At 42.1% G+C, this 22,405-nt stretch overlaps 1 protein-coding gene across 2 annotated transcripts in view; it reads left to right on the top strand.

Annotated features, from left to right (window-relative positions):
* LOC111972358 (zinc finger protein 644) overlaps nucleotides 1-19,742 on the top strand; it is a 46,529-nt gene extending 26,787 nt beyond the window's left edge. For both annotated transcript variants that reach the window (XM_023999381.2, XM_023999382.2), the window contains exons 3-9: nucleotides 2,122-5,199; nucleotides 5,486-5,693; nucleotides 10,844-11,054; nucleotides 11,826-11,991; nucleotides 14,162-14,287; nucleotides 16,131-16,236; nucleotides 16,508-19,742. In XM_023999381.2, coding sequence (XP_023855149.1) covers nucleotides 2,136-5,199; nucleotides 5,486-5,693; nucleotides 10,844-11,054; nucleotides 11,826-11,991; nucleotides 14,162-14,287; nucleotides 16,131-16,236; nucleotides 16,508-16,946 — 4,320 coding nt within the window. In that variant the 5' untranslated portion in view covers nucleotides 2,122-2,135 and the 3' untranslated portion in view covers nucleotides 16,947-19,742. The remainder of the gene's footprint in view (nucleotides 1-2,121; nucleotides 5,200-5,485; nucleotides 5,694-10,843; nucleotides 11,055-11,825; nucleotides 11,992-14,161; nucleotides 14,288-16,130; nucleotides 16,237-16,507) is intronic.
* Nucleotides 19,743-22,405: the final 2,663 nt, after the last annotated feature.

Genomic DNA, 22,405 nt, shown 5'->3' with positions numbered 1-22,405 from the left:
GTTTGGGGTTTTAGGTTGTGTTTCTGTACAGCACTTTGTGACATCAGATGATGTAAGAAGGGCTTTATAAATAAATGTGATTGATTGTGGCGTAAACACAACCAGTCAATTCAAAGGGCTCCTTTACTAGGCTACCCGCGCACGTCATCCACTCACAACCTACAGTGATGAATGGAAAGAGGCCTCCGTTACACAAAACACCACAAAGTCTAATSACATTTAGGCGATAGTCATTAGTCCAGTATGTACGCTTCCACTGCTGTKCATGCACAGCTCAGTGTCTGCCATTCATCTGTACCTTGGCAAAATGTCGGTGTTCTCGTTGAACCACACCGGAATGCAGGCTATACCACCCGTTTTCAAGTCCATTCGCTAATTTTTCATGCCTCTGACATGTGATAGCCTACTGATAAATAATGGTGTAATAGCCAACAGTTTTCTTGATATTTTGTTTGCATTATTGTGATAGGCTCATGATTTACCGGTACGGCATACCCCCACAATTGTTTTGCTGGGACACCGTACCGGACCGTACCGCCTTACTTTCACCCCTGGCTAGTACTGCTGCTAATGAGCCTCTAAATGTAAAGCTGTAATCATATTCTGATGGATTTGCCACCCTGCTGTTCAAGGGGGGTAGCAGTGACGTTAGCTTTAAATGCAGAGCGTCTTTTCTGCCTCTCCCTCCCTGCTAACCCAAGCCCCTACAGTAACACTACAGCAGATGGAGGGAATATGGTGCTCGGAAGGTTTTACCTCAGAGGTGGTAACAGTGAAGCCACTCATTAACACTGAATTTACCACTTCGTTAGCGACGTAGCTTCCTGTAGAGAGCAGCCAACACTGGATCATGTCAAATCCACTGAGCATACATTGTGGACTACACTACGGTTTATTCCAAATGGCACCCTATTCCTTATAGTGCACAACTTTTGACCAGAGCCCCTATGGGTCCTGGTCAAAAGTAGTGCACTAAATAGGGAATAGGGTGRCATTTGGGATGCAACCTATGTCTATCAGCTAGGGCTACAACAACCCTGCCTGGACACTTCACATTGTACCAAGCTGTAAAATACATCACCTCGTCTCTTAGTCTCACAGCTTGACTATTACAAGGCTAGGAAGAGTGTTAAATGTTAGAAGATTTTATTCATGTATTTTCACTCTTTTAAGTGGCTTGTTTAAACAGTTGAGTCTCTATTACATTCAGCAATCTGTCCTGACGACTATTGATTTCTGTTTATATATTTGTGTTTTTATAGCTGTGTGGTGTTTTATATATCTCTGTGTGTGGTGTGTGTGTGTGTGTGTGTGTGTGTGTGGTGTGTGGTGTGTTGTGTGTGTGTGTGTGTTGTGTGTGTGTGTGTGGTGTGTGTGTGTGTGTGTGTGGTGTGGTGTGTGTGTGTGGTGTGTGTGTGCGTGCGTGTGCGTGCACGTGTTGTGTGTGTGTGTGTCTGTTCATGCGTGTGTTTGTGTGAGACAGACTGATTGTGTAGCCCGACGCATGCCAATTTGTCAGGATTGGAGCAACAACAGCGTCGTGCTGGGACCCGTGTTGGCACCATCACAGAGTGCTAAGACTGAGTATGATCTCATTGGAAGTCTACTTTGTTCCCATGGAAATTGGTCAATTTTAGCAGGCGTCTGGGAGCTTTCGGGGGAGGAACAGGAAGGTTGTATCCCAGAGGTGTGCTCTGGTAATTAAGAGCCCTCACCGGGGTATCTGGGGCTAACAGCAGGGTTTGTTGTGAAGAGAAGTGGCGGACGAGGGTGTGAGGAAAATCATAATGCAGCACCAGAGAGGAGCGCTGAAGTAATGCGGATAAAACTCTCATTGTGTGGAACAGTTGGGGAGAAAGTAGGCAGAGCTGAAACTTAACACTGTGAATAAAATAGTAATTGTTTGGATTTGTTATTCAACATAGTATTAGCCTGCATTTGATTTTGAAACGATATACAATGTAGTGATATGATAATTGTTGTGGGTTGGGCTGTACATTTTTCAATTTGACACATTTTAATAATGCATTTTTCACCGCCTTTAGCTCTCAAAACATGACATAAATTATTGAGCATGTTTAAAGCTGATTTGGTTATTTTTCTCTGTTTTTCTCTTCTCAGAACATACTGGTGAGATGGCTGATATAAAGCCAAATGCACAAGAGAACAAAGAAGGAGATGTGGTGGAACCAGTGTGTGACAGCTCCGGTGCCACTCAGGAGCCATTACAGCGTCACACGTCTTCCCTGAAGAACAATGCTGCAGGTCTGTCAGAGCAGCTGTCTTCTGACGGACTCCCAAACCCTTTAAATGGAGCACAGCCCAGTTCATTTGTACCCAACAGTGTCCCTGCTGTTCCCCACACAGCCCAAGCAGCCCATTCACTGCCTTCAGGAGCACTTGTTAATGGACCTGGTTCACACCCCGCCTCAGAGGAGAGCTGTGGCCTGAACAAAAACAGCACAATGTCCAACAATGTCCTGGTGGAGGCCCAGGACGCCCAACTACGACAATTTGGGAGGGACACAAGCCCTCAGGTGTTACCACCACCCAGTGAGCTTCAATCAGACGCCCTGAAGAACCCAGCAGGGCTCGTTCTGAAAATACTAGCCACCACGCAGCCAGGGGCCAACAACACGTCACCATCAGACTCTGAGGCTAGTGAGGCTGAACTGCCCTACCAGGCCCCCGACACCACCTTGTCAGGCCACAGTCCACAGTCACACCAAACGCCAATTAACCAAATATGGATGGCCGAGGGAGTCAAGGCTAGAGCTAGATCTATATGGGACTTAAACACCACAGAGTCCTCTGAGAGCTCGTCGGACGGTTCTGACGGGACTGATGCACTACACTGGGACTCACAGAAAGAGCTCATACGGGCGTTGTGGAAGAATCGCACAGTTGACAGCAGCTTAGAGACAAACGCTGCAGGAGTGGGAGTGATGTCTCAGCTTACCAACCAAAGACAGAGGAAGCGTAAAATACACCTGGTGGGTACGGCAGGCTCTCCTGAAAAAGTTTACAACTGCAGCACAAATCACACTTACAAAAAGTGGCATATTGAAGAGGAGGAAGATGATGACGAGGATTTTGACATCTCCAACATAAATGAAGATGATTCCTCCTGTAAAAAGGCTGATGTACAATCTTCTGTGAATTCATGTCAAGCGCATCCCAGTGACAGCCCTGTAATCATTAAGAAACTGATTGTAAGAGCAGATTGCCAAGAGGACAATCACTCCGTCTCCCTCTTTAGTGGAAAGCCCAAACAGCTTAAGACCGAGCAATCCGAACAAGAACCATCATTCTTCCCATGCACAATGTGCAAAGTTAATTTCAAGGAGAAAAGGCATTTGCATAGACATGTGATGTATCATTTAGATGGGCAAAATCATCAGGTACGCCACCACGAGAAAGTTCCCCGGCCTTTTATATGCAGGGAATGTGGGCGTTCGTTCCGCGATCGCAGCTCCCTCCTCAAGCACATGATTATCCACCAGGAGAGACGGGAGAAACTCATGGAGGAGATCCAGGGACTCAACAAACTCCGAGACGAAGGCAGGAACGCCAAGCTCCAGTGCCCGCAGTGTGTGTTCGGGACCAATTGCCCCAAGACGTTCGTCCAGCACGCCAAGACACACAACAAGGATAAACGTTATTACCTCTGCGCGGAGTGCAACCACGTGGCATTGACGGAACGGGAGCTTGAAGCACACCTGTACGCGATGCACTGTGACACACTGAAGTCCAAGTACAAGAACGTGATCAAAGATGAGGAGACAGAGTTTCTTACAGATAACAATGATGAATCCAGTCATGTTCTGTTTCACTGTAAAGTGTGCCCTTTCAGCACCCAGAATGAAGATGGCCTTAAAAGGCATTGTGAGCTGATACACCAACAGTCGGATTCTGATGATGAATGTGAAAATCCGCCATTTAAAAAAGCACTTAACCATCCAGATCAATATAGCCTAGCTGACCCGTCCAAAAAAGCAGCAGATTTAAAACTACTGCAGCTAAAGCCAAAGTTCTGTATTAAAAAGCCTGCTTTCTGGAAAAGAGCGGATTTTCGCTTTTGGTCCGGTAGTGTAGCTGACTTTTACATGAGAGACACAGCAGACACACAGAAGTCTTACAAAGGTCTTACCTCCTCTCAGTTCAAGTGCAGCATTGTCAGCTCAGCAAACAAGCTGTCACCATCCCTGTGGAGGAGTGACAAGCCAAGCAAATTATCTCCTAAACCAACAGAGAAAATAGACGTGACAACAGGTCTCCCTTATGTAGAGGAAGACAATCAACTATACGACCATGTGGTTTCAGGAATCTCCGAAAGGACAAAATATCCCTCAAATGTTGATGTGTTGCTTACATCCAAGATGGTTAAACCAGGCCAGATGCTGTATCATAGCTACAACTCTGACAAGAGTCAGGGTGGTAGCAACGACTTGACCGGCAGGAAGTCAGAGGCACAAGCTGTTACCCAAAAGACTCCATCCAAAAGAAAAATGTCAACTCCCTTCCACAACAGCGTGGACAAGGTGGTTGATAATGTTTTGCCAAAACTGAACCCAAAGTTAAAAGAGACTACCACTCCCGAGGACACAGAGGGAGACGATGATTATGAGGACACGTATGACTTTAGTGCTTACACCAGCGAGGCTACAGCCAACTTCCTGGATAGTAGTGAGAACGAGAGGAACCCCTACGCCCGTAGCTACTTCATACGCAGACAGAGGGGTTCTTCTATCAAAGAGAATCCTGCACCTGCTGCTGACATCGGCCGTTTTGAAAAGAACGCCGTTCAGGTTGACCACCATTTTAATAAGACTGAAGACAAGGATGGGGAGTATGACAGCGATGACATACAGAAGCTTATCATCAAAGAGGAGTGTATAGAAAGCTCAGTGTGTGACGATTCTCCAGAGTCACCCACCACCACCAGCACACACAACCAGAGTCTCTCCTATGACTATGACTTCTCCCCTTCTTTTGGAACAGAAAGGAAGTCCTGCCCCTACTGTCCTGCTGTGTTTGAGTCTGGGGTGGGCTTATCCAATCACGTGCGAGGGCACCTGTACAGGTTGGGGCTGAGTTATGACGCTCGCCATGTGGTGTCACCTGAGCGGGTAGCCTCACAGGACCGACAGCCACGCATACGCAGGAAGGTCCCATCTGTGGTGCGGAGGATCAAAAAAGGTGAGCAACGTATTTATATTCAGTAACTTATTGTTTTCTGCACTATTGCATTGTAATAGGGTTAAAGTAATCTGTAATTACACAGTAACTATACTTATTACAGTTTTTCCCAGTCAAGTGTGTCATGTTATTTTTCTATAGATAGTGTATAGATAGTGTAGTGTTCAAAGTTACCCCAAAGTTAGTTAGTAATTTACCTAGATTGCTCTGGATAAGAGCGATAAGAGCATTACATGTAAATGTAGATAGTTAATACGGAACCTTTTTTATAATCTCCATGTTTTAGCTGAGAAGCCGGAGTCTCAGGCGGAGCACACCTGTCCCCTGTGCTGGGGCTGGTTCGACACCAAGACAGGCCTCTCCAACCACGTGAGGGGCCACCTGAAGCGAATAGGGAAGACCAGCACCAGCACCAGTAAGAGTCCAGTGTGTATTCTCAATGAGCTGCTAAAGGACGAGCAGGAACACCAGAACATCCTCCAGATTCTCAACAGGTACTGTAAACATTTCCTCGAAAAAGTTACTGTTCACACCTTTAAGGGATGTAATACAATATTATATCCTATATCATGTATACAGTGCCTTCAGAAAATATTCATACCCCTTGACTTATTCCACATTTTGTTGTGCGTGAATCCAAAATGTATTAAATATATTTTTTTCTCACCATCTACACACAATAACCCATAATGGCAAAGTGAATATGTTTTTAGAAATGTTTGCTAATTTATTGAAAATGAACTACAGACATATCTAATTTACATACGTATTCACACCCCTGAGTCAGTACTTTGTAGAATCATCTTTGGCAGTGATTACAGCTGTGAGTCTTTATGGTAAGTCTCCACACCTGGATTGTGCATTATTATTTTCAAAATTCTCCAAGCTCAAATTGGTTGTTGATCATTGCTAGACAGCCATTTTCAGGTCTTGCCATAGATTTCAAGCAGATTTAAGTCATAACTGTAACTCGGCCACTCGGGAACATTCACTGTCTTTTTGATAAGCAACTCAAGTGWAGATTTGCCCTGAAAGGTACATTAATCTCCCAGTGTCTGGTGGAAAGCAGACTAACCAGGTTTTCCTCTACGATTTTGCCTGTGCTTAGCTCCATTCCAGTACTTTTTATCCTGGAAAAACTCCCCAGTCCTTAACGATTACAAGCATACCCATAACATGATGCAGCCACCACTGTGCTTGAAAAAAATGTGATGTGTGATGTGTTGTGTTGGATTTGCCCCAAACATAACGCTTTGTGTTCAGGACATAAAGTTAATTTCTTTGCCAAATTGTAGTTTCTTTAGTGCCTTATTGCAAACAGGATGTCTGTACAGGCTTCCTTCTTTTCACTCTGTGAATTAGGTTACTATTGTGGAGTAATTACAATGTTGTTGATCCATCCTCACGTTTCTCCTATCGCAGCTATTAAACTCTGTAACTGTTTTAAAGTCACCATTAGCCTCATGGTGAAATCCCTGAGCGGTTTCATTCCTCTCCGGCAACTGAGTTAGGAAGGACGCCTTTATCTTTGTAGTGACTGGGTGTATTGATACACCATCCAAATTGTAATTAATAACATCACAATGCTCAAAGGGATATTCAATGTCTGTTTTTAGTTTTTTTGCCATCGACCAATAGGTGCCCTTCTTTGCGGGTCATTGGAAAACCTTSCTGGTGTTTGTGGTTGAATCTGTGTTTTAAATTGACTGCTCGATTGGGGGAACTTACAGATAACAAAGGGGTTGAATGCTTATTAACTCAAGACATTTCAGCTTTTAATTTTGGATGGATTTCTAAAATGTTCTTCAAGCTAAATTCCACTTTGTCATTATGGGGTATTGTGTGTAAATCAGTGACACAAAATTAGTATAATTTGTATATATACTACATGGCCAAGCACACAACCATGCAATCTCCATAGACAAACACTGACAGTAGAATGGCCAGTACTGAAGAGCTCAGTGACTTTCAACGTGGCACTGTCATAGGTTGCCARCTTTCCAACAAGTCAGTTCGTCAAATTTCTGCCCTGCTAGAGCTGCCCCGGTCGACTGTAAGTGTGGTTATTGTGAAGTAGAAACGTCTAGGAGCAACAACGACTCAGCCGCAGAGTGGTAGGCTACACAAGCTCACAGAACGGAACCGCCAGATGCTGAACTGCATAGCGCATACAAATCGTCTGGAGTTTCATGAAATGGGTTTCCATGGCCGAGCAGCCACACACAAGCCTAAGATCACCATGCGCAATGCCGAGCATTGGCTAGAGTGGTGTAAAGCTTGCTGCCATTGGACTCAGGAGCAGTGGAAACGCGTTCTCTAGAGTGATGAATCATGCTTCACCATCTGGCAGTCCAACAGACTAATCTGGGTTTGGCGGATGCCAGCAGAACGCCACCTGCCCCAATGCATAGTGCCAACTGTAAAGTTTGGTGGAGGAGTAATAATGGTCTGGGGCTGTTTTTCATGGTTCGGCCTAGGCCCATTGGTTCCAGTAAAGGGAAATCTTAATGCTACAGCATACAATGACATTCAAGACAATTCTGTGCTTCCAACGTTGTAATTTCGGGAAGGTCCTTTCCTGTTTCAACATGACAATGCCCCCGTCCACAATGCAAGGTCCACACAGAAAATGGTTTGTCGAGATCGGTGTGTAAGAACTTGACTGGTCTGCTCAGGTTCCTGACCTCAACCCCTTTGAACACCTTTGGGATGAATTGGAACGCTGACTGCGAGCCAGGCATAAACGCGCATCATCAGAGCCCGACCTCACTAATACTCTTGTGGCTGAATGGAAGCAAGTCCCCACAGAAATGTTCCAACATCTAGTGGAAAGCCTTCCCAGAAGAGTGGAGGCTATTGTAGCAGCCAAAGGGGTGTCTTCCGCATTTATTAATTCCAAGAGTTTGGAATGAGATGTTCGATGAGTAGGTGTCCGCATACTTTTGGCCATGTAGTTTGTATATCATATATACAGTGCCTTCGAAAAGTATTCGAAACCCTTGACTTTTTCCACATTTTGTTACGTTACAGCCTTATTCTAAAATGTATTAAATAAAAATAAAATCCTCAGCAATCTACACCCAATACCCCATAATGACAAAGTGAAAACAGGTATTTAGACATTTTTACTAATTTATTAAAAACAAAAAAACAAAATATCTTATTTACTTAAGTATTCAGGCCTTTGCTATGAGACTCGATATTGACCTCAGGTGCATCCTGTTTCCATGGATCATCCTTGAGATGTTTCTACAACTTGATTGGAGTCCACCTGTAGTAAATTCAATTGATTGGACATGATTTGGAAAGGCATACACCTTTCTAAATAAGGTCCCACAGTTGACAGTGCATGTCAGAGCAAAAACCAAGCCATGAGGTCGAAGGAATTGTCCGTACAGTTTTGGGGAAGGGGAAGGGTACCAAAAAATGTCTGCAGCATTGAAGGTCCCCAAGAACACAGTGGTCTCCTACATTCTTAAATGGAAMAAGTTTTTTAACCACCAAGACTCTTCCTCGAGTGCGCCGCCCAACCAAACTGAGCAATCGGGGGAGAAGGGCCTTGATCAGGAAGGTGACCAAGAACCTGATGTTCATTCTGACAGAGCTCCAGAGTTCATCTGTGGAGATGGGAGAACCTTCRAAACGGTCAACCATCTCTGCAGCACTCCACCAATCAGGCCTTTATGGTAGAGTGGCCAAATGGAAGCCACTCCTCAGTAAAAGGCACATGACTGGCTGCTTGGAGTTTGCCAAAAGGCACCTAAAGGACTCTTAGACCATGAGAAACAAGAWTCTTTAAGAATGTGAAATGTCAGAATAATAGTACAGAGAATTATTTATTTCAGCTTTTATTTATTTCATCACATTCCCAGTGGGTCAGGGGTTTACATACACTCAATTTGTATCTGGTAGCATTGCCTTTAAATTGTTTAACTTCGGTCAAATGTTTCGGGTAGGCTTCCTCAAGCTTCCCACAATTAGTTAATACAGGTAATGAGTCAAAAGTTTGGAGTCAAAAGTTTGGACACACCTACTCATTCAAGGGTTTTTCTTGATTTTTACTATTTTCTACATTGTAGAATAATAGTGAAGACATCAAATTTATGAAATAACACATGGAATCATGTAGTAACCAAAAAAGTATTAAAGAGATCAAAATAGATGTGAGATTCTTCAAAGTAGCCACCCTTTGCCTTGATGACAGCTTTATACACTCTTGGCATTCTCTCAACCAGCTTCATGAAATTAAAATGTAATTAGAGGAATTTATTTCATTCTTAATGCGTTTGAGCCAATCAGTTGTGTTGTGACAAGGTATGTTTGGTATACAGACGATAGCCCTATTTGGTAAAAGACCAAGTCCATATGATGGAATAAACAGCTCAAATAAACAAAGATAAACAACAGTCCATCATTACTTTAAGACATGAAAGTCGGTCAATGTGGAACATTTCTAGATCTTTGAACGTTTCTTCAAGTTCAGTCGCAAAAACCATCAAGCACTATGATGAAACTGGCTCTCATGAGGACCGCCACAGTAAAAGAAGACACGGAGTTACCTCTGCTGCAGAGGATACGTTCATTAGTTACCAGCGTCAGAAATTGCAGCCCAAGTAAATGTTTCACAGAGTTCAAGTAACAGACACATCTCAACATCAACTGTTCAGAGGAGACTGCGTGAATCAGGCCTTCATGGTCGAATTGCTGCAAAGAAACAACTACTAAAGGACACCAATAAGAAGAAAAGACTTYCTTGGGCCAAGAAACACGAGCAATGGACATTAGACCGGTGGATATCTGTCCTTTGGCCTGATGAGTCCAAATTTGAGATTTTTTTGTTCCAACTGCTGTGTCTTTTTGAGACGCGGAGTAGGTGAACTGATGATCTCTGCATGTGTGGTTCCCACCGCGAAGCATGGAGGAGGAGGTGTGGGGGTGCTTTGCTGGTAACACTGTCTGTGATTTATTTAGAATTCAAGGCACACTTAACCAGCATGACTACCACAGCTGGTTTGCGCTTAGTGGGACTATCATTTGTTTTTCAACAAGACAATGACCCAACACCACCAGGCTTTGTAAGGGCTATTAGACCAAGAAGGAGAGTGATGGAGTGCTGCATCAGATGACCTGGCCTCCATAATCACCCGACTTCATTCCAATTGAGATGGTTTGGGATGAGTTGGACCGCAGAGTGAAGGAAAAGCAGCCAACAAGTGCTCAGAAAATGCGGGAACTCCTTCAAGATTGTTGAAAAAGCATTCCAGGTGAAGCTGGTTGAGAGAATGCCAAGAGTGTGCAAAGCTGTCGTCAAGGCAAAAGATGGCGACTTTGAAGAAGATTAAATCTAAAATATATTTTGTTTTGTTTAACACTTTTTTGCTTACTACATGATTCCATATGTGTTATTTAATTGTTTTGATGTCTTAACTATTATTCTACAACGTGGAAAATTGTAGCAATAAATAAAAACCCTTGAATGAGTAAGTGTGTTCAAACTTTTGACTGGTACTGTAGATATGATTTATTTTTTAGAATTTGTCTTCATTTTTATTTATTTTTCATTTTGGCGACTTTTATTTTATTGTACTTTTTCATGTATCTCTCTGGCTATATCATTGTTGTGTTTTATTTGAAACCTGAACAGGAAGCAGTTCATCTCTCGACCAATCATCTCCCAGAAGTTCATTGGCAGCGACGGGCTTTTCCTAACACCGATGGGGATCCCAGTGAAGATCCAACATGGCTGCCAGCTGGGCCAGAATGGCACTCCCACTCCATGGGATCCCAGTGCAAATACACCCAGGCAGGAGGGAGTTGAGAGAGAGGATTTCTTTCCTGAGAGGAAGAGTATAGAGGTACTGTTGTTGTGCTGTATTGGTACCATGCTATTTTGTGTGATTAACTTTTACTTATATATGCTACCATTCAAAAGTTTGGGGTCATTTAGAAATGTCCTTGTTTTTTAAAGAAAAGCCATTTAAAGACATTTTTTGTCCATTAAAATAACATCAAATTGATCAGAAATACAGTGTAGACATTGTTAATGTTCAAAATGATATTGAAGCTGGAAATGGCAGATTTTTAATGGAATATTTACATAGCTGCACAGAGGCCAATTATCAGCAACCATCACTCCTGTGTTCCAATGGCACATTGTGTTTGCTAATCCAAGTTTATCATTTTAAAAGGCTAATTGATCATTAGAAAACCCTTTTGCAATTATGCTAACATAATTGCTTTTGCTAACATAATTGCAAAAGGGTTTTCTAATAATCAGTGTTTGAAAAACGAGTTTTAATGACTCCAACCTAAGTGTATGTAAACTTCCGACTTCAACTGTATGTATATATATATATATATATATATATATATTTTTATACATACAGTTGAAGTCAGAAGTTTACATACACTTAGGTTATATATAGTAATATATTACTCTTTATCGTTAGGAAGGGCTCATAAGGAAGCATTTCACGGTAAAGTCTACACCAGTTGTATTTGGCGCATGTGACAAATACGATTTGATTTGCTTATGTTCAATATCTTTATTTTATTTTACTCTGTAAGTGTCTTTTGGTATCTTGAAAGATGCAAGTAAAATGTATTATGTATTATTATTATTACAGATACGAGGTGTCATTGAACCTTCCCGGAGCACTTTAGGCGAGCTTTTGAGGAAGAGGAAGTTAGACAAGGATGATGCAGATAAGAACCACTTTACTGTGACCAAAGAGAGGGTTGAGGGGAGACAGAACCAACAGGCCAGCAACCTGGAAACACACTGGGCCCATGGTAAGAAGCCTCACAAATAATTTCTATACACATCAGAATATCAGCATTTTAGAGCACTTTCAGAACTGAAAAAGACATTGAGATTGTACAATTTCAAAATTGGTGACATCATGGTAAAGTTGAAAAGGACTTTTTACATTATTTTATTGTGATGAGACTCAACAGTGTTTTAAACAACCCAGTTAACCAAAATGTGCAATTTTTTTGTTTTCTGCCAAGTAACGGAGTTAAAAACTATAGAGTTACAAACTGCAGTTACTTTGTCTGCCAAGTATATTTTATTTGATGGTAATTATTATTGTAGTGCAACAAGGCCCCTCTTTGTGATGGCAAAACATATATGACATATGATCAGTCTGTTTCAACTAGAATCAAATAAGACAAAAAATCCAGTTAAGACAGATAGATGATGGATAGAAGTGACAGACACAGCTTTATTAGCTAAACTGTGTCGGCGGTCTGTTCTTTTCACAGTGTTCTATCTTCATTCATAAGATTAATCAGTTTAGTCCTTTGCAGATAAGTATGATTCTTTTAGGTGTTCTTCGTAATAGTTTTATAGAGTGCAATGATACAGATTAAGATAATATGTGACTTGTGCACACCAATTACAGTATTAGCTTGCTTTAATGAAACACAAACTTGTCTTGTTCCACAGCTGTTTTTGTATGTTTTACTAACTCTACAGCTTTTCATTACTTACAGGAGCCCATGTTAAATCACAACATGTCAATCAAACGGACTTGGATTTTAAAAAAGAAACAAGAAAAAAAGAAAAGTTCACAGTCAATTTAATTATTGTAACGCACACAAAAATAATGAATGTCACCAAAGGGGCTTTGAAATTGAAATAAAACAACTGTCACGTTCTTTTGATGTGGCTCTGGAAGCACATCAGCTGTGTTTACACACCTTTGTTTAATGTCTGTCCAAATAAGAGTTCCCGTCCATTTTGCAGAATGATTAATAAAGATTTTAAATCAGATAGCAATTTTTTGGGGTCTGTCAGAATTCTAGTGATTGCCCGTTTTGTGGCTGACAGTGTTGAATGTCAAAGTTACTTTTTACATTATAGCTGAAAGCTGAAACCTTAAAGGTAGAATAGACCGAGTCACGCATTTAGTTTTAACCATCTAACAATGGCTTCTACACCATATTGCTGTAATCAGTGTTATGTTAAATGGAGATTTAACACACATTTTTGCTGGTAATTTAAATAACCTTTAGTAGCTTGTCATGGTTAAAAAACACCTCTGTAGCAGATGTTTTTTCACCTATTAGGTGTGAAATGAATGGGAAGCTGTCGCTATTGTTTTCACACAACTGCCAGTAGCTTCAGGACAGCCTGCATAGAAACTCGGTGTGGGCTTGTTACCCAATCAAATCTGTTTTAACAGGTGTTCGAAGAGACCTTTCATAATCTAACGCTTTTACGATTTAACATGCTCTAGATGTAGCCTGCAGTGCCATGCCAAACCATTGTAATTAATGTGCAATATTGACACAATCAGCACAGTACGAATTTCTTGTCATAGCCGAAATAACATTTTAAAGCCCCAAATTGTTCCAAACCCTGCGTGAATCTTCTGCTACAGGTGAAAATAGGCACCCTGGAGTCCTTAGATTGTGATAAACATTACTCTCAACAACACGTCTCCAACTGCTAAGTGCAAAACAGATCTTTAAAATATGAAAACAGATGGAGGGAGAGGTGATGGCACACAGGGAATAGCAGTTTTACTTCATGTTCATCTATGTGCTCTGTAGTCATATTTCTTATATTTCTTCAGATTCCTCCCCTAAAGTCACCTCAACTCACCTCCAGATTTGATTTCTCAAAGACGCTTATCAAAGACCCTGAAACCCAAGCAGCAATTAATTTAGATGTAATGCGTGTAGAAGTTGAACTATTTGAAAAAGTGGGCAGCATCCAAACAAAGGTTCTCTAATGGAAGGCAACTGTTAATGAAGTTAAAAACAAACAGAGCATGGTTATCCGGAGGCATTTTGATTAGATGCTACAATCTTGACACTTGTTCAAACACGTTCTCCTTGCAAGAAAAGTGTTGTCAATGAGCTTCTGGAACATGTTTAAAGTTTTGAACTCAACTTCTGTGTGCTTTGCTTTCTTTTGATTTTTCTCTCTTTCAATGTCTCTCTCACTTTACAGAGAGAAATGCATCTAATAAGAAGATTTGCATTCACTGTAACACAACATTTCCCAGTGCTGTTAGCCTGTCCAATCATCTTCGCGCTTACGCACGCAGGAAGAGGGTTGCCTTGTTAGAAGGAACAAGTAAGTTCACTAAGCCTGGTCACAAAAGTCAAGAACATAAAGGCACCTTTCTGAAATGACAGTGTTGAATGTACCCTATTGAACATGTACAGAACATTGCATCCAAAATGGTGCCCTATTCCCTATATAGTGCATTCGGAAAATATTCAGATCCCTTTACTTTTTCCACATTTTGTTACATTACAGCCTTATTCCAAAATGGATGACATTTTTCCCCCTCATCAATTTACACACAATACCCGTTGATGACAAACCAAAAACAGGTTTTTAGAAATGTCACATTTACATAAGTATTAAGACCCTTTACTCAGTACTTTGTTGAAGCACCTTTGGCAGCGATTACAGCCTCAAGTCTTCTTGGGTATGATGCTACAAGCTTGGCACACCTGTGTTTGGGGAGTTTCTCCCATTCTTCTCTGCAGATCCTCTCAAGCTCTGTCAGGTTGGATGGGGAGCGTCGCTGCACAGCTATTTTCAGGTCTGTCCAGAAATGTTCGATCGGATTCAAGTCCGGGCTCTGGCTAGGCCACTCAAGGCCATTCAGAGACTTGTCCCGAAAGCCAGATCTGTGTTGTCTTGGCTGTGTGCTTAGGGTCGTTCTCCTGTTGGAAGGTGAACCTTTGCCCCAGTCTGAGGTCCTGAGTGCTCTGTAGCAGGTTTTCATCAAGGATCTCTCTGTACTTTGCTCCGTTCATCTTTCCCTCGATCCTTATTACTCTCCCAGTCCCTGCAGCTGAAAAACATCCCCACAGCATGATGCTGCCACCTCCATGCTTCAATAGTAGGGATGGTGCCAGGTTTCCTCCAGACGTGACACTTGGCATTCAGGCCAAAGCGTTCAATCTTGGTTTCATCAGACCAGAGAATCTTGTTTCTCATGGTTTGAAAGTCCTTTAAGTGCCTTTTGGCAAACTCTAAGCGGGCTGTCATGTGGCTTTTACTGAGGAGTGGCTTCCATCTGACCACTCTACCATAAAGGTCTGATTGGTGGAGTGCTGCAGAGATGGTTGTCCTTTCGGAAGGTTCTCCCATCTCCACGGAGGAACTCTGGACCTCTGTCAGAGTGACCATCGGGTTCTCGGTCACCTCCCTGACCAAGGCCCTTCTCCCCCGATTGCTTAGTTTGGCCGGGCGGAAAGCTCCAGGAAGAGTCTTGGTGGTTCTAAACTTCTTCCATTGAATAATGATGGAGGCCACTGTGTTCTTGGGGACCTTCAATGCTGCAGAAATGTTTTGGTACCCTTTCCCAGATCTGTGCCTCAACATAATCCTGTCTCTGATCTATACGAACAATTCCTTCGACCTCATGGCTTGGTTTTTGCTCTGACATGCATTGTCAACAGTGGGACCTTATATAGACAGGTGTGTGCCTTTCCAAATCATCTCCAATCAATTGAATTTACCACAAGTGGACTCCAATCAGGTTGTAGAAATATCTCAAGGATGATCAATGGAAACAGGATGCACCTGAGCTCTATTTCGAGTCTCATAGCAAAGGGTCTGAATACTTATGTAAATAAGATATTTCTGTTTTTAATTTTTGTATACATTTGCAAAAATGTATGGGGTATTGTGTATAGATTTATGAGGATGATAAAAAAAATGTAAAAAAATTCAACAAGGCTATAACGTAACAAAATGCGGAAAAAGTCCAAGGGTTCTGAATACTTTCCGAATGTACAGTACTGTATAGTGCACTACTTTTGACCAGGGCCCCCATTGGGACACAGCCTGTGACTCTCTCATTCCTGGTGTCAGTCAGTCTGCTAAGTTGCATGGAGTTGTCTATAGTAAGTTGGTCTGTACTGACTTGGTCTGTAATGAGATGATTTGTGTCTTTCAGCCTATTCCTGTATACTGAAGAAGCCTAGGTTGAGGGCTGGACCAAAGAACACCCTGTTCTCAGCTCTCCCATGTGCTGTTGAGGAGATGTATAGACTCACCTGCAGGTATGTAGGACCACAACAAGCTTCTCTGTCCCCTCCCTGTTTTTGTGTGCGTATTGATTTGTTGTGCATTCCACCCTGTGGCCACAAGGCACAAAGACATTACGGAGTGCCCCTTTAATATTGTGAAATGGTCATGCTTCGGTTCTAAAATATATTGTTCACCTGTACAGGAAAATTATTGCCACTTCAGATGCTAAATAGTATCCATATGTATGCTAACCTAACCTAGGCTAACATAACCTAGCCTAACTTAACTCTCTCTCCTATGCAGATTCTGTGACCTCGTCTTCCAGGGTCCTCTGTCTATCCAGGAGGATTGGCTCAGGCACTTACAGAGGCACCTCATGCATACCAGTGTCCCTCGCACAGGAGCTGGCATGGTGGAGGTCCTGCGACTACACAAAGAGATGCCCTCCTTGCCCCCCCAGCAGCACCCCTCTCGGGAGCACCCAACATCCAATGAGCCTCCCACGGCTCATGAGCCCCAGACGCACCATGAGCACTCCTGCTTGGAACACCCCTCTCCTCATGATCACCCCTTGCCCCAGCAGGAGCCCCCCTTGCCCAATGAGCACCCCGAAACCCACGAGCACCCTGAGCTCCATGATGAGCATCCCTTGCACCATGCACACCCTTCGTCCAATGAGCACCCAAGCCTGGAGCAGCACACGGACACGTCCTTTCCAGAGCTTCTTCCAGTGGCGTCCTGAACTAGAGGGTTGTTTACACATTTTCACTTTATATCTTTATCCTCTACATGTAAATATGGATAGATACATAGAAATATAGATAGATAGAACAATTCTAAAGCTATATGTTTTTCTTAATATGCACAATACCAGCCCGTCCCTCTATTTTATAAGACCTGTCTCTATACTGTATATGATGGATCTTGTTACTTATATGTACAGAAACAAAGACTTGTACTTGAGATGCAAAAATGCCAACAATCGCTGAAGTTAGAACAGTAGTCAGTTCAGAACCTTGTATCTCAACTTTTCTAACCGAACGTTTGCAGTCTGTAACCGCTTCTACTCTACTATGTTTAGGTGAAGTTTTACCTACAGGTAATCTTGCCATCTTGCAACAGGTACACATGTTAAATGTGACTTCTTGCTTCCTTCTTTGCACTGTTTAGCAGTCAGTCAGAACGTTGAACCCATTACCAAATGAGACAACTGACACCTCAGCATTGTGTAAATGATAAATGCTTTGTCCGTTACTTTTAACTGTAGCCTATAGAAGCCATAATCAGAATACAGGGTCAATCATAAATAGTACCAGTCAAACGTTTGGAGACACCTACTCATTCCAGGGTTATTCTTTTCTTTTGACTATTTTCTACATTGTAGAATAATAGTAAAGACATCAAAACTATGAAATAACACAATAGCCACCCTTTGCCTTGATCACAGCTTTGCACACTCTTGGCATTCTCTAAACCAGCTTCATGAGGTAGTCACCTGGAATGCATTTCAATTAACAGGGTGCCTTGTTAAAAGTAAATTTGTGGAATTTCTTTCCTTAATGTGTTTAAGCCAATCAGTTGTGCTGTGACAAGGTATGGTTGGTATACAGAAGATAGCCTATAGAAGATAGCCTATTTGGTAAAATACCAAGCATTTTATGGCAAGAACAACTCAAATAAGTAAAGAGAAACGACAGTCCATCAATACTTTAAGACATGATGGTCAGTCAATTTGGAAAATGTCAAGAACTTTGAAAGTTTCTTCAACTGCAGTCGCAAAAACCACCAAGCGCTATGATGAAACTGTCTCTCATGAGGACCACTACAGGAAAGGAAGACCTAGAGTTACCTCTGCTTTAGAGGATAAGTTCATTAGAGTTACCAGCCTCAGAAATTGCAGCCCAAATAAATGTTTCACAGAGTTCAAGTAACAGACACATCTCAAAATCAACTGTTCAGAGACTCAGGCCTTCATGGTCAATTGCTGCAAATAAACCACTACTAAAGGACACCAATAATAAGAAGAGACTTGCTTGGGCCAAGAAACAAGAGCAATGGACATTAGACCAGTGGAAATCTGTCCTTTGGACTGATGAGTCCAAATTTGAGATTTTTGGTTCCACCCGTCATGTCTTTGTGAGACGCAGAGTAGGTGAACTGATGATCTCCGCGTGGTTGTGTAAGGGCTATTTGACCAAGAAGGAGAGTGATGGAGTGCTGCATCAGATGACCTTATCCTCCCCTTAATTGAGATGGTTTGGGATGAGTTGGACCCCAGAGTGAAGGAAAAGCAGCCAACAAGTGCTCAGCATATGTGGGAACTCCTTCAAGACTGTTGGAAAAGTAMTCCAGGTGAAGCTGATTGAGATAATAGCCAAGAGTGTGCAAAGCTGTCATCAAGGTAAAGGGTGGCGACTTTGAAGAATCTAAAATATATTTTGATTTGTTTAACACTTTTTTGGTTATTACATGATTCCATGTGTGTTATTTCATCGTTTTGATGTCTTCAGTATTATTCTACAATGTAGAAAATAGTGAAAATAAAGAAATACCCTAGAATGAGTTTTCTGTGTCCAAACTTTTGACTGGTACTTTATATCACAAATTATATGTATTGCTAGAACTGTCCATACTGTATGAATGGACACAATATCTGCTTTCTCCCTAACTGTCATGTTAATTATTTCCTATTTGTCTTGTTCTGATGTAATTGGAATTGTGATATGTTCTCATTTTATGTTAATCAAGAAAAGAAAACATGTTTTCTTGTGATTTATCTATAAGACCAATACTATAATGTATTTCCTGAAATATTCAACAAGTTTAAACTTTGTGTCACTGGATTCTTGTAGTGTAAGCTGAGTAGCTCATCAATATCATGCAATATACACATTTACCTCAAAAGTGGTTTTATGGAGAAGGAGGTGCTTCAATCCACTGCTTGTTAGTTGGTTTGACTATCAACCTTTGCCAATTTGCTAACCTTGCCAAATAAACATGCAGAAGCAGTGGATTGAGGCTAGTTTTTTTTCAATAACATTTAGAGGTAAGACAAAAGATGAAGAAAGGCTGAGATAGTGGTGAATTATTGGTTTAAGGCGTTTATTAGTCCTAGTTAATGAAGCACATTGTTCTGTACTGTTCTTTGAGGATTCACCACCGCCAAGCACTATTTCTAATATTATTATGGATAACTTACCTATCCCTTCTGAAATGGATTTCACAGTCCAATAAAAAGACTAGGAGCTTTTTAATCCAAGTCAAGTTACAACGTAAATCACATTTCCATGGTGCTGAAACTTCCAGTTAGATATTGTATTATGCTAAGTAAAATACACAAGTTTAATGTTTTATTCATCTAGACAACACTAGGGAATGTCTGAGAGATGTGAATGTACTGTAATAATGTCTGGTTGGTTTAACATCATACTTCATTTTGGATGATTAAAGAAAGCAGGCTCTATATACCATGTATTCGTTCAGCTTTCTGTGGTAAATATATCAAGAACTTTCTGAAATAAAATACTGAAATGAAATAGTTAAATTGGCCTTTTTACTTTTTTTTTTTTTACAATTATTCGTTTCTCACCCCCTACAAGTCCTGGTAACTCGGTCTATAACATTGTGGCTGTACAAAATATATATACAACGATTTTATATAACCCGCCATTCTCGCCTTTTGTTTTTAGCTTTTGTAAGTATGTTTGGTTGGTGGGACCATAGAGTTCCTATTAAATTTCACCAATAAAAAAGTAGTGCACTATATAGGGAATAAGGTGCCATTTGACACGCACCCGACGTCTGCTAGAAACCCAACCCATGGCACAGGGGGCCGACCCTGCAGTTTATCCTGGTCCGTATTTAAAACAGGATGATCAAAGCTGTACAAACCAATTGTCATCATGTTCCTCCGGAGGGGATTCTCAAGTACATTAATGCTCCTTCTCAGGGAAATAATTGTGCTACTCTGTGACTTCATTAGGTCTCCTGGCTGTTTCAAAAGATGTTCTCTGCGGAGGTTGGGAGCCACGTCACGGGGCAGACACCGTCCCAAAGGGCACCATGAATAAAAACCAAAGAGAGATTATAATGAGATTGAGCCAGCCATGACCAGGAGTGGGGMTTTTATTATTTCACTGGCAGCCTGGAGAGAGAGCGAGAGAGCGACATAAAGAAATGTGTTACATGGTAGGAGCCACATTGGCCATCTGCAGTAGTGGTCCAGTGGTAGCTAGTAGTAGACCAAAGCATGGTTATTATTAGGGCCTGAGAATCAAAGACACCCCTCTCTGGAGATTACTTCTCTATTAAAACTGTATATAAACGTCTGATTCACCTGTACCACATGGAGTAGAGAGAGAGGGGCTAGCTGCATTTAACCAGAACCAGTGAATAGTAACGAGTTAGCGTGGTAAAATGAGAGAATAGCAACAGCATTTGCCTTGAATCATCACGGTATTTTATTTGTTCATTTTAGTCTCTCCAGAAAGTATAAGCAACGAGACAAGTTGTTTAATTTTAATAGGAGAGCCTTAGGAGGTCATTTTTAAAACACTGGCACATTAGGAGTGTCTGTGTTACTGTGTGATACTGCAGTAGGGGAGACTAAAGGGAAGCTCCCAGCCACTCTAAGAAGGTTAGTTCCTATTAGTTAAATAACGGTTAAATAAAAAATAGTGTGTGTTAAGGTGTTTCAGGTGGACCAGTAGACTATGTCTACGTCGCAACTGACACTCCACTGAGCACAGATGTCAATTCAACATCTATTCCACGTTGGTTCAATGTAATTTCATTTAAATGACATGGAAACAATGTTGATTCAACCAGTGTGTGCCCAGTGGGACCCTATTACCTATATAGTGCACTATCTCTGACCAGAGCCGGAGCCCTAGGGGTGTAGGGAATAGGGTGTCATTTGAGAAGCAGCCTATCACTGCACCATGAGAAACTGGGTGATTGACTGATGGCACTTATCTGTCGGCCTGGCTTTTRCCCCCCACCTTATCGTCTGTGGCAGCAGCGGAGATCCAGAGTTCAAATCCATTGATCACGTCCTTCTTTCTCTTTCTGTTCTGGCTGGTTATTCTGAAGTGCCAACCCGGGGACCGCTGTCCGACTCTTCCTGTATACAAAAAAAGGAGTGAAAATCAATAGGTTTCCATTATCTGTTTGGGCAGTGTCACTGGCCTGTCAATGATCCCGTTACTGGGGCGGTACAGGGGTGAGGCGGCTGGGCGAGGGGCCCCCACTCCATGTCTGTCCCAAATGGCACCCTATTCCAAATTCCTATGGTCCAAAAGTAGTGCACTATATAGGGAATAGGGTGCCATTTGGGAGGCTTCCCATTTCCTGCTCCGCTGACAAGAGGAATAAGTTGGAAGTTCTGTGAACACAGATTTGCACTTCAAGCGGTCGTCCGAGGAGGCCTGGAGTGAGAGCCCACCACACGGGCAAGGGGGCAAGCTGATGGGGAGAGGGGCAGTGAAGGGGGAAGTGAGTGAGGATGGAGGGGTGATGGGGGGGTAGTCAGGGAGGGGGGAGGGACAGGATGGGCAGTGAGGGTGGGAGGGGTTGGATTCCCAGCCTGTCTGCCTCAGCCACTGTCYTCTGTCTGTTTGTCTGTGTCTGACTGTCTCGTTTCCACACCACTCACGCTTTTATCCTCCATTTAATAATTTACGTCTGGATACACCAAAGGAAAGGAAACCCAGGTGCATTGATTGTGGCTGAAGGAAATTCATCAACTCCATTGACCCTGGTGTCCTCAGTGGCGTCAATAGGCCTGGGCTTCCAGAGGTTCAGCCACTGATGTTTTTGGTCCAGCCCCAAACCTTTTGATGGTAAAAGAAATTATAAATAATAATTACAATAATAATATATACACTACCGGTCAAAAGTTTTAGAACACCTACTCATTCAAGGGTTTTTCTTTATTTAGACTTTTTTCTACATTTTAGAATAKTAGTGAAGACATCAAAACTATGAAATCCACCTGACAGGTGTGACATATCAATAAGCTAATTAAACAGCATGATAAAGCCCTTTTGTGTTGAAAAATTCATTCTAATTGGCTGGGCCTGGCTCCCCAGTGGGTTGGCCTGGCCTGGCCACAGCATTCTGGAACCAAAAATCTCAAATTTGGACTCATCTGACCAAAGAACAGATTTCCACTGGTCGAATGTCCATTGTTCGTGTTTCTTG

The sequence above is a fragment of the Salvelinus sp. IW2-2015 genome, linkage group LG13 (genome assembly GCF_002910315.2).
Source record: "Salvelinus sp. IW2-2015 linkage group LG13, ASM291031v2, whole genome shotgun sequence".
NCBI lineage: Eukaryota > Metazoa > Chordata > Actinopteri > Salmoniformes > Salmonidae > Salvelinus > Salvelinus sp. IW2-2015.
Note: the sequence above shows the minus strand (reverse complement) of the source record. Positions and strands in the feature narration are given on the sequence as shown.